Source organism: Artemia franciscana, chromosome 20 (assembly GCF_032884065.1).
Source record: "Artemia franciscana chromosome 20, ASM3288406v1, whole genome shotgun sequence".
NCBI lineage: Eukaryota > Metazoa > Arthropoda > Branchiopoda > Anostraca > Artemiidae > Artemia > Artemia franciscana.
Genome location: NC_088882.1, coordinates 21,141,139 through 21,154,629, shown reverse-complemented (window position 1 = coordinate 21,154,629; position 13,491 = coordinate 21,141,139). Strand labels below are relative to the sequence as shown.

The window sequence follows — 13,491 nt, the reverse complement described above, 5'->3', positions numbered from 1 at the left end:
TTACGGAAGCTTATTTCTGGGGGAGTTATGGAGGGTGGGGTGTCGGACCATGGAGGAAGGGCCAGGGGTCAGGTCCCATGATTTTTGGAATAAAATGGTGTTGAACAGTTGTTTTTTGGAATCCTGAGAACTCGTTTTTTAGTGGGTGGTGTCAAATCATGGATGGAGGGCCAGAGGTCAGCTCCCATGATTTTTGGGGGAAGTTAGGCCATGGAGGGAGGGTCAGGGGTCAGCCCACATGATTTTTGGAATAAAATGGTGTTGAACAGTTGTTTTTTGGAATCCTGAGAACTCGTTTTTTAGTGGGTGGTGTCAAATCATGGATGGAGGGCCAGAGGTCAGCTCCCATGATTTTTAAAATGTAATACCTATAATAAGGTATTTTTCAGGTGGGGTGTCGGGTAATGCAAGGAGGGCCAGGGGTGATTTCCCATGATATTTGGAATAAATATGGTTAATAATTATTTTTTTTAGGGGGGGGGGGTATCAGACCATGGAAGGAAAGCCAGCTGTCAGCTGCCATAAGTTTTGAAATAAAATATCTTTAATAAGTTATTTTTTGGACAGAGAGTCAGGCAATGGAGGGCTAGGGATGAGTTCCCATAATTTTTGTAATAAAATATTGTCAATATTTTTGGGGGGATGGTTGGGACATGGAAGGAGGGACAGGAGCCAGTTCCCATGATTTTGGGAATAAAATATCGCCAATAATCTTTTTTTGGGTGGGGGGAGTCGGAGTGGGGTCAGGGCTCAATCCTTACGATTTTTAGAAATCATGGGAAATTTTTTTGGGGGAGCCATGGAGAGAGATCCAGGGATCAGCTCGCATGATTTCTAGAATAAAATGTCTTAATAAGTACTTTGTAGTGTGGGGTGACGGGCCATGGAGGGAGGGCCAGGGGTCAGGTCCCATGATTTTTGGGAAAAATACCGTTAAGAAGTTTTTGGAGAAGTTAGGCTATGGAGAGAGGGCCAGGGATCAGCTTGCATGATTTCTAGAATAAAATGTCTTAATAAGTACTTTTGTAGTGTGGAGTGACGGGCCATGGAGGGAGGGCCAGGGGTCAGGTCCCATGATTTTTGGGAAAAAATACCGTTAAGAAGTTTTTGGGGAAAGTTAGGCCATGGAGAAAGGGCCAGGGGTCAGCTCCCATGATTTTGGAGTAAAATATCGTCGAAAAGCTGTTTTTTCGGAAGAGGATTGGTCCAGGGACAGAGGATACGGGATCAGCTCCCATGATATCTGTAATAAAATATCGTTAATAATTTTTTGTGGGGGGATCGGGCCATGGGGGAGTGCCAGAGATGAGCCCGCATGGTTTTGGAATAATATATCACTATCAAGTCTTTTCTTCTTTTTTCGGGGGGGGGGGGGGAAGGGTGGTCTGGGGTCAGTTTGTATAATTTTTGGAATCCTGTGAACTTTTTATGACACTTGGTATTAACCAAGTGACATATAGCAATCACAAATTCTGTCAGTCTGTCGGTCCCGGTTTTGCTACTTTAGGCACTTGCAGGTAAGCTAGGACGATGAAATTTGGCAGGCGTATCAGGGACCGGACCAGATTAAATTAGAAATAGTCGTTTTCCCGATTTGACCATCTGGGGGGGGTGGGGGCCCGTTAAATCGGAAAAATAGAAAAATTGAAGTATTTTAACTTACGAGCGGTTGATCAGATCTTAATTAAATTTGATGTTTGAAAGGATATCATGTCTCAAACCTGTTATTTTATATCCCAACCGGATCTGAAAAATTAATTCTGAAAAATTAGAAAAACTTAGGTATTTTTAACTTACGAACGGGTGACCGGATCTCAATGAAATTTGATATTTAGAAGGATACCGTGTCTCAGAGCTCTTATTTTAAATCCCGACCGGATCTGGTGACATTGGGGGGATTTGGGAGGGGGGAAACCTATAACTTGGAAAACACTTAGAGTGGAGGGATCGGGATGAAGCTTGGTGGGAAAAATAAGTACAAGTCCTAGATACATGATTGACATAACCGGAACGGACCCACTCTCTTTGGGGTAGTTGGGGGGGGGGTTAATTCTGAAAAATTAGAAAAAATGAGGTATTTTTAACTTACGAACGGGTGATCGGACCCCAATGAAATTTGATATTTAGAAGGATATTCGGTCTCAAAGCTCTTATTATAAATTCCGACCGGATCTGGTGATATTGGGGGAATTTGGGGCAGGGGAACCTAAAATCATGGAAAACGCTTAGATTGGAGGGATCGGGATGAAACGTGGTGAAAAAAAATAAGCAGAAGTCTTAGATACGTGATTTACATAATTGGAATGGATCTGCTCTATTGGGGGGGGGGGTTAATTCTGAAAAATAAGAAAAAATGACGTATTTTTAACTTACGAAGGAGTGATCGGATCTTCATGAAACTTCATATTTAGAAGGACATCGTAACTCAGATCTCTTATTTTAAATCTCAACCGGATCAAGCGTAATTGGGGGGGGGGGCAGATGGGGGGACAGGAAATCTTAGAAAATACTTAAAGCGGTGAGATCAGGATAAAACTGGATGGGAAGAATAGAAACCTGTCTAAGATACGTGACTGACATAACCGGACCTGCTTCTTTGGCGGAGTTGGGGGGGGGTAATTTTGAAAATTGAGGTATTTGTAACTTACGATATTTAGAAGGAGCTTGTGCTTTAAAGCTCTAATTTTATGTTCCGACCGGATCCTTTGACATTGCTGGGAGTTGCGAGGGGGAAACCGGAATTCTTGTAAAACGTGAAAATGGGGTATTTTTATCTTACGAATAGGTGATCGGATCTTAATGAAATTAAGTAAATAAGAAATAAAAGTAAAAATAGCAAAAATTAAGTGAGAGTGTCAATATTATACACATATTTTAGTTCATGACCCTGTTTAAAACCCTTTAACATAAGCCAAAAAGACGATTGACAATCCTCGGAAAGATTCAATTTCCAGTTAAATTACTTTCGCTTTTCACAACATTAAACTGAGTACAAACAGTTCAGTTCACTTTTGAAGTTCTAAACCACCTAACTAACATGGCCCATAACAGGGAAGTCCTTCTAGTTTTTAGTATTTTTGTGCGGTTAATAATAAGCCAAAGATCAAGCGACTATTGTGAAATATCTCCCAGGCATACTATGTGCCTCTATCCGGTGAGTTTCTGAAATGAGGTACTTTTTTACTATTAGTTTGTTAGTCTGTGTTTTAAACAATTGAGGTGCATTCCTTAAAATTGTTTGGACTTCATTTTCACGATGACTCCTTCGTCAGGAGTATGGATCTGGGGGCAATATCAACCACTGGAACTAATAGCTGAGCTGAAATTAAAACTAATATCAAACAGTTCGGAAACAATGATTTATCATCCCGTCTCTTAGAATGTAACCCTCTTTTCATCCTTCATTTTGTTGAACTCAAAACGAAAGGTAAATTCCACTCGTATTTTAAAAATGGGTGAGAAATACAAAACAAAAACAAATTCCGTACTTCTAGCTTAAAAACTACTCAAGGCAAGTCCAAATATTGTGTACTAAAATCGAGCCATGTTATTTAGCTATACATAGTAATTAAGATCTTGTTCATAATAGGAATTCTTGGATACAAACAACTCTCATAAAAAAGCTAAAATAAGCTCCCTACTACTTTACACAGTTTTAAGTGTATCAGGTTAAGAAAGTCTGTGAACATAATTTTAGAAAACAATATAAATAGCACTTGGTGTGCTAAGTCTCCCTATTTCAAGTTACGGACAAATTCAGCATACAAGGAGATGGAGAAAGGCGACCCTAATTTCTTGTTATAGAGATAATTTTCAGAGTGGGTTGCCAGATCTCAACCATCCCTAGTAGGGAGTAAGAGCTAGTATCCTAATTGTTACCTCGGTGGGTATGAGGCTTGTTCCAACCTCTGTAGTGGGAGTGGCAGGGTAATAGGAAATTTTAAGATTCCTTTAATCGGCACTTCTTATGTATGGAGCCCTCAAATCCCAACAGAGCTTGGTGAATTTACCGACCAGCTCATTAATGGGATAGCTAAGGAATAGGCCCACATTTAGGATGTGTCTAATCACATTTTCACGATGATTCACATTATTGATTCACGACGAAATCAATAGTTTCATCGTGAATCCAAATATAACATTTATTTGCGTCGGAAATGAACTTGACAACCCCCCCCCCCTTAATGTGCAAATATATACTTTGAGTTGTATTTATGCACAGAATTCTCCATAAGTAACTCTTCTTCACAAAGTATTGATTTAACAGTTTGTCGAAATAATAGAGAATTCTTCGTATATATACAATTCAGGGTACATATATGCACATTAGGAGGGGGGCAAAGTTCATTTCTGATGCAATATATGCTATTTTTAGAATCGAGAGAAAATTCTGATTCTAAAGGTATGTGCAGTGCTTGGCTATCTCATTCCAAGCTTAGAAGGAAGTATTTTTTTTTAGCTCTTTAGTTGCCTCTGTGCAACTTTAGTTGTCTTGATGAAATATTTTTCTGGCAAAGGTAGTAAATTGCTATAAACAGCAAATTATGAAAAGAACATACGGCTCCCTAAGTTCACCAACTAAAAGGGGATAAGGGCACCAGGAGAAAATTTTCCAGTGGTGGCAGACGCCAAAATAGCAGTGGTGGTTGGATAACAGTTTATGTCGCTTAGGGCCCCAGACTACGATTTTACCCCGAAGAGGATGAATTTTCAATCAATTTAAAATTCTGAGAAGCTAATTGATTTAAAATTATAAATTTTAGGCTTCCCAGTTGCACAAGAAGTAATGCCAAACAGTGACAGTACTGGATTTAACGAAGTTGATTCCCTTTATTTGTAATGAAATTAGGCTACATTTTGTGATCAGTAATTTTATATCAGCTATAATGAGGGGTTTGATTCATCGTTTAGTTGGGGTTAGTGTAGATTCCTACAAAAGTACATTTAAACGAAAAAAGTTATTATGCTTCCTGAGGCTTCAGATAAATATTGAAAGATGAAGGGAGGTAGGAATTAATTCAAATGTTTCTCAATACAGCTAAAATGTTACATTCCCGTATCAACCAGCACATAGGTGGGAAAGACAAGGCAAAGACAAAGCAGGAACTTAGTTTTCAGCTATTTTAAGTTTTTATATTTTTCTTTTTCTATTTATATTAAGTACTTCAATGTATTTAAATGAGTGTATGTAATGTATTTATTAATAAGAAAATTCTATTGTAGAGGTTGTGATGGCTTCAGTTCTGTAGAAGTCTCACAGAATTTCCATCCATACAAACAAAAATACTCCTTTTCAACCAACCCAAATCATTTAGTAGTAATGTCAACAAGGACTTTTCACCAAAATTACTATTCATCGCCATTTTTTTAAGTATATTCAAATATAATCAAAAATTTAAATTGCAAATTTAAACGCAGGACGGTACTAATCAACGTACAAAGCATTTAATCAGGGATTTAAGAGACTGGTACCTCAAATTATATCTTGGTTAGGCCTGGGTATGGTTTGAAAAACAGTCAGTAATTAAATAAAAACGAACTTTTCAACTGAAAGCAAGGAACAGATTTGAAATCTATTTGAACAGAATATTATTTGTATGAAGGAGGCTGTCTGCTCCTTACTCTTTACTGTGAAGTTTGTATATTTCCGAATTTTTATGAAATACTCAATTGGAAAAAAAAGATTTTTCAAAGCACTAAAAAACTTTTGTTTAATGAAAAAAAAAATGATGAATACAATACTTCTGGTAGCACAGAAAAAACTATCAATATTTAATGATCACTATTTGGATTTTGATGGGTAAACAAACTGTTCGTGGTAATGATCTGTAAGTAAGAAGCGACACTACTCAATAGTAACCAAAATGGATAAATCATTTTGATACCAATGGATAAATCAAAAGAATTAGCTTATTATGCTGAATTCAAGCATATACGTTTCATTAAGTTTAGTCTTACACATCAAAACTACGAGCCTGAGAAAATGAGCCCGAGCCTGAGGGGTGAAGACCCCCTAGAAGTCATATAGTTTTAATGAAAAACACATCCTCAGATTCAGAGTATCAAAGAACCCTACTGTAGAGGTTCCTAGCTCATATCTGTAAAAATGTGAAATTTCGTAATTTTTGCCAACACAAAGATCACAGATGCGTGTTAGTTTCTTCTTTCTTTTTTTTCCCTGGCGTGATTGTATTGACCCAGTGGGCCTAGAGCGTCATGATAGGGTTCCTTCTAGTTCTATTGCCATTTTTAAGTGACAGAAATTAGAGGGCAGATAAGCCCCCCCCCCTCCACGCCACTTTTTTCCCAAAATTGTCCAAAAAAATTTGAAATAGTTTTTTGTTCAGCATAGTTGGAAGGCCCAACAACTATGTCTTTTGAGATAACATCACCCCCTAAAACCCCTGGGGAAAGGTTTTTAAGCTATAGAATTTGCCCATTACTTTATTTGTTATTGGGATGTACGCATATATTTTTCGCGTGGCAAGGAGAGGATGAAATTTCCGCTGGAAGGATTTTCCATGGAGAGGAAAGTTTCCAGGGGGCGAACTTTTCAGTGGAAATGTTACATAGGTTGAATTTACCAGGATTTCTATACGAAATTTCTTTATATGTCTTGGTTTCTCTTTACCGATTCAATATTACGCGTGGAGATGTTAAGGGTGATTGTCCCTTTGAGATGTTAAGGGTGGGTAAATTTTCGCCAGAATTGAATTGTCCAGAGGATATTTCCGTGGGGATTGGAATTTTTCCGTGGAGTTGGAGCCAGGTATCCTGGTGCTTCTTAAAAAAAAACGATCAGAAATTAAACAAAAACGAGTTTTTTTTAACTTAAAGTAAGGAGCAACATCAAAAATTAAAAAGGAAAAGGAAAAATTACGTATATGAGGAGGGTTAACACTCCTCAATACCTCACTCTTTAGGCTAAAGTTCAAATTTTGCCCCAATTCTTCAAAAACGACTCCTGAAACCCAAGTGTCGTCTAATTAGAACAATAAGTAACTTTTTTTTAAGTGCCAAAAAACTGTAGCGTGAAGAGCGAGGTTTAGTCCCTCCCCCTCCCTCGGAAGCTTTCCAAAGATTTTTGAAGAATAAAAACCCTTCAAAGTCATCGAACACGTACTTGACATATATTTTTATCAACTAATGTTAATTTTTACATTTACTAAAACATAACTCTTTATTATTCAGTTCCACAAATGAGAGTAAGATACTTTTTTAATATTGAGATTTCTATGTTGATTCTTCATGTTGTTTTATTTTTTCCCCATAATTAATTAGTTTACGAAAACATGATTAATCTAGAAATTAAAACTCTGTCCTTCTGATGTCGCTTAACCATCTGGACAAGCATCTTTTAAATTATGTACTAATATAAGCTAGCGTTTTGAATGTTCTTTTTTTTACCTTCAAGAGGTTGATACTGGTAGGTCGTGATCCATAGTTTGGGGGCCATTGTATTGATGTATTATTAGCTTTCACGGGGGGGAGGGTTGTCAAAATACTTTGGATCCTTTGCTGAGTTGGAAGGAATGAGGAACGTCATAGGGATTATCAGACACATTTAGGGTTCTCAATTGGCTAGGAATTTCTACATCCGGCATTGTGGGCAGTAGATTAGAAATATATCCGCGTATATGGGTCAAGGATTCATCTAGCTTTTGTTTCAGTTCCAAAAGCCACAAAACAGTCTCTGATTTCAGATTTGATCGTGGGTAGCTCGGTCTGGTATGCATAGTTCTTAACAAAGGGTGCTGGCTTCTCGGGAAAACTTTCAGTTTGACAGTTGCATCATACATAGCGAAAGTTGGATGAAATTCCGTTTGAATTGACATTCATCTTGAGGTGGGGTTAGAGTTGACACAAGGGTTGCTGAAAGTGGATGGAGGGTCTACGGAAATTGGAGCGCTGCCCCGAGTCTGACATGCTACTTCCTGAGGGGGAAAAGCCTCTCCGTGATGTGGGCTGGGGGAAGTTCAAATCATCGTCTGGGAGAGGAAGGTCAGTGGAACACAAGAACATAATCTGCACTTTATTGAAAAAAAAAATGAACGTGGATTGTCAGCTTAATATACGTATATTCATTCCTTGAGTTCTTTATAAGTTTTGATTTATGATAACAAAGTGAAAAAGTTGAAAATTTGTTTTGTTTTCAGTAAAGTGAAAATTATCTTCTGGTTTTAAACAGTTATGGGGGTTGCCAGCCCTACTCATGTTAATTTCTGCTCGTTTCGAGTTTTAGTCCGTCATTTATTGTAATTTCTTTTCGCTTTGGATGTCTTTTTTTATTGATAGTGATTTGTGGTAGTTTTACGCTTGGAAAATTGTTTGATATGATCTCTGCCTGTTTTGGTTTAATACAGCTCTTTACTTTTCTTTGAAAAAATTACTTTATGGAAAAGCTTTTTTAAATTAATTTCTGTTCGTCTTTCATTGACATGGTATTTTTCATAGAAAGAGAAAGTAATATTTTATATATTTTGTTTTTTCTATAAAAAACCCTGGCGTGCTATTTGTATGTTGGAAAGAATTTTTCAACTATTTTAAGAACATACAACATTTTGAGAATCTTGACAAAAATGGTATTGTTTAATTTAGCTTTATACATCCTCAAGTTGGCTTGAAAAATAAAACCTAACACCACTCCCAAAAATTGTATATATGCTCTTGTACAACCTAGATATACTTACGCTCTTTTGAACGAGTTAAATTTCAAGAGCAAAAGTAGCAACAGTAGTAACGTGAAAGTTTCAACATAATACCCTCAGTCATTCTTGGGATATTGTGCAGATGTTTTATTGGCAACCAGCATTCACACAGTGCCTTTTGATTTAGTTTTAAAGCAAGATTTATATCTTTTAAAGCAAGTATTAAAGCAATAATAGGCAAATTGCATAACTATGGGTGTTCGACATACCCAATGCCCTTAGAGACATAATTACTGGATCATTCAACTATGCTAAACGAAATAGCTGTCTCAAATTTTCATTGGATGTGCTTGGGAAATTAATGTAATTGGGAGGAAGGTTGCTTGCCCTCCAATCCCTTTTGGCTCTTAAAAAGGGCACTAGAACTTATAATTTCCAATCAAATGAGCTCCTTTAGAAGTTTCAATGACACATCATTCAATTATGCTAAACTAAATAGTCGTCTCAAATTTTCATTGGATGTGCTAGGGAAATTGATGTAATTGGGAGGAAGGCTGCTTGACCTCCAATCCCATTTGCCTCTTAAAAAGGGCACTATAACTTTTAATTTCCAATCAAATGAGCTCCTTTAGAAGTTTCAATGACAGTGCTAACTATGATAGAGCAGCACTGCCTAGGATATTGCTTATATACCGTTTTGAAAACCTGCATGCATACAGTTTTGTCGGTAAATTGAAGCTCTCCCTAAAGGTTTCCTAAATGTTTCACCTTAATACCCTTAGCGTCAGTAGTTACAGTAATCGCAGTAGAGTATGAATAGTATACAGATAGAGCCTTCTGGCTAATTAAAAATCCTCCATGGCTTACCGTTAAAAAAAAACTTTAAAGTAAAAGAAACATTTTTTTAAAATAAAACCGTCCAAAAAAATGACGACAAACACCCAAGAAAAAAAAAACCAGGCTGAGGATATTGAAATAAATATCTGAAACCTCGAGGGGAAAGTAGAACTAAATCAAACATTTTACGTGCATACTGATTGCTCCTACATGTGTATCAGCAATATTTTTGGAACGGCTTACCATATCAAGATGAAACTTATGGTGCATCATGAGTGGGATGTTTAAGTGACCAAAAGGCAACACGTAGCTGCTACTACCGCTATTAATACTGCTGCTACTACTGTTGCTACTGCTACTATTACAAAATATTCACTGCTGTTACCGCTCCTAGTACTACCAATAGGTCAGCAAATAGAGGTCAATTGACCATAATTTGTGCTGGTGTTAATGCATTGACCTCCTCTACTAATTTCCCCTGGAAAACAATGTTCAGAAATTTTACTCAAAGGAGCTTTACTAGTAGCCATCATGATCGGCTCAGAAAATACTTCTGGCTGGATGACTGCCTCTTATTCTTAGCTTTACTTTCATCATTTTATCAATCAAGACAAACCCTCTGAACAGCCACCTGTACTTATGAAAATATACGAACAGATCAGCCGATACACCATTGAATTGCTTTGTTTAGCTAAAAATAATAGTGATGTACTTTTAACTGTCCTTATCCATGACTACTCACAAATACAGCAGCTAGGACGGATAGCCATGGAGCGCCTTAAGGCCTACTACAACCCAAAAGACACTAGCTTTTGTGACTTCCCAGAAATGCAAAACTATACAAGTGTATAACATTGCTGAGCTACTGGTGAGATTACTTCCAAGGCTTCCACTCCTGAGAATAAAGTGGAATCAGAGCAAGTGGGTTCTACCCCACCAACATAGATGTCTTCAAGGATTATGAGTTACTCTCGTCACATGTCTCAGACAGAATGCCTACCACATTTAGTGAAGCACTTACCAGGGAAATTTCTATGCTTAGCGCAAGTCATGTGTGCAATTTAGATTCCTTTTTTTTTAAACAAAATTCCCCGAAACAGATGCAGCACAGGTTCTGTCTCTAAAAGAGAATCAAAGGTCAGCAGATAATTCGTTAAAAGAGATCTTTTATGCAAACAAACTTCCAAAAGGCTCAACACGAAAAATCAATATGAAAAAAAAACATAAAAAAGTCAGAAGTGCTCACTGACACTCATTTGAAAGGACGCATTACTCCTAGGATAAAAGCTGTATCTGCCAAGAAGGCCCTAGTCCTGGAGAGGAGGAGAGTCAGAGAAGTTAAAAGGCTAAAAAGCAAAAGGCGTATTTCTCGTAACAAGAGTTGCAGTTAAAGTGGTGATCGTGACGTAGATGATCCCGTATACAACAACTCTTAAGATTTCTGTATGAACGTTGAAGACGAGTCCCCTACCAGCAACTACCAATTTGACCCTGAGAAAGTCATGTCTGGTGAAGAGCAAGAAAGGGAATCCAGTTTACTATAATATCATTATAGGAAAAATAGCAACTGAAGAACTTAAGGTCCACTTTCTAAAGGAGACTGGAGCAAGAGACTTTGCGCTAAAAGGCAGGAGTTGAAATGAAGCTGCAACCCTTGACAAGTGGAACACCCAGATTAAACGGAACGGCTTATTTTTGTTGTTGATCAGCTAATTTATAATTTGAAATTAATACTTTTTAGTTTTTTTTAAACCTTACTAAAATTAATGTTGTACTTTTCTATAATGACCATATTCTTTCTTAATTCTATTTAGCGGAAAAACAAGTTTTAATGTTCTCTTGGCCACTTTTCTGTTTCTTTTGTCAGGTGGCCGATGTAAGCCAGAGACAGCAGAACCAGTACTGGTTCCAAACCTGGGGTGGCCCAGGTTCGGCACTCTTGACAACTTGGATTGAGAAACATCAGGGTGGAAGAGTGATGGAGTATTTCTAATTTTCTTTTTCTAGAATGGTATTTAATGTGTTACTTTTGCTTTGTAACTTCTTATTATAACTTTTGCTCAGCAGCTTCTTATCACTTGAATCAATCCCTGGGCATTAGAAAAGTCAAAACCTGCCAATCGTGGGCCAGTTTCCTATCTATATATCGGACCTAAAATCAATATTGAATACCGAAACGTAATTATTGATATTGAAAACGATATTTGGAAATTTCTGTTTATTTCTAGTTTTTCAACCTTTTACCAGTTAGCATCCAATAAAAAACTAGACCTACGTTGCCTGGGCAACGTGAAGTGTTGCGGCAACCTTTGTCCGGCTTCGCCGATAAAAGTGTTGCGAGAGCAACACTTTGGTTTTGTTTCTTCGCTATCGGTTAAATTCTGAAGTTGTCAAAACTATCAAAGCATTCAAAACGGCATATTCAAAGCAGAACACAATCAGTAATCACATGATCAAGTTCTTCAGCGTTGAAAAAACAACAGCAAAAGAATATCGGAAGAAGGGACTAAATTGAGTTTGCAGCCAGTTGAACTTTATCCTTTTCAATCGTAGACATCGTGACCGATGGAAACTTGGAACATTATCTTATATAATCTAGTTGGTATTATAAAGCTATTCGTGACTTTTCAGGATCAAATACCATAGATGTGCACCAATTTGCACAAATTTTTAGCCTCTGATGAACCTCCTCTAGCAACCGATTCTTACTTACAAGTCCCTCTCCCGTGATATACATCCAAGTTCACCGGAAACAAATAATGGGTACACCAACTAGCAAAAGTTGCAAACCCCTTGTCGCTGAAGTCATTGTAGCCTAACACCCGATTATTACTTACAACTCCCCTACATGTCTTACAATCGGGAACCAAGTTGTTCTTACCATCAATTACACCAGAAACAGATAATAGGTACACCAATCAGCAAAAGTTGCAAACCCCTCATTGCCAAAGATGATTATAAGCTAATAATCGACTGTTGCTTGGAAGTCCCCTACATATCTCACAATTGGTATCGGCCTATTTTTGGTTCAAGTGTGTACCTTACCACTGAAGTTGTCAACCCCTTGAAACTTTCAAACTGGTGTATGTCATGAAGGAATTTTTGTAACTAAAAATGGATGACATATACTTTGATCAGCTCATCAAGGTCTATCGATTGTCATTGAAAAAAAAATTCTATCTGTCTTAGTTCAAAAGTTGACTTTTTTGCCGGAGGCCAACTTTCTAACACCACCACTTAGAAAGGAGCAAAGGATAAGCTCTAATTTCTTTAGCAATGAGAGAAATTTTAAAGTTTAAGAGGTATATCTGATACCATTTCTCTATTGCAATCCCAAGTAGAAAAAAAAGAATGGTAAAGTCAGCTGAAATCACGAACAGAAATGGCTAGAAACAATAGATGGCAGCACTTTCGGACCCGTGGGAAAATCGCACTTTTTTGTTTCTGTAAATTTTTCTATTTATCACTCAAAGAAGATATATTGGCTGTGGGGCCGGGGAACTACCGCATATATTTAGCACTTATAGATTTTAGTCCATCTTCAATTTGAAACTGGAGCCTGCCTGCTTGCCTGCTAGAACGGAGCTTTCCACTCGAAAGCAGAAACATGGTTTGATGAAACGAAAGCTTGGCTGCACAACTTCAGATACTCCTCTCTGACATAGGCTATATAACTCCACTTCACTTCGCACACCATAGGCTCTGGCTCGAGGACAAGCAAAAACCATCCTTTTTGGCCCCAGGCAAGAGTTCTACGGAGCTTTCCAAAATGTAATGTCATATTCATCAATCCGGCCTGAGGTCCACACTTTCCGTAAAAACCGCACAGGTTAGACCCTTACCAGTTTCCAGGAATAAGCTGAGATCGGCGGCATAGGAAAAAAAAAAAAACCAAAAAAAACCGGGACAAAACCAAAGTGTTGCTCTCGCAACACAATTCCAACATACAAAAAGTTCTCGTTAATATCTAGTTAGTTCTAGAGGGGCAGCTACCAAATATCGTTTT

At 37.6% G+C, this 13,491-nt stretch overlaps 1 protein-coding gene across 3 annotated transcripts in view; it reads left to right on the top strand.

Moving 5' to 3' along the window:
* LOC136039885 (venom allergen 3 homolog) overlaps positions 1 to 13,491 on the top strand; it is a 46,960-nt gene that overhangs the window by 3,163 nt on the left and 30,306 nt on the right. The window contains exon 1 of one of the 3 annotated variants that reach the window (XM_065723849.1): positions 3,000 to 3,154. The exons of the other annotated variants lie outside the window; for them this stretch is intronic. Within the exon in view, the coding sequence (XP_065579921.1) occupies positions 3,038 to 3,154 (117 nt within the window). The 5' untranslated portion in view covers positions 3,000 to 3,037. Of the gene's footprint in view, positions 1 to 2,999; positions 3,155 to 13,491 lie in introns of those variants that run through there. 3 annotated transcript variants of the gene reach the window in all.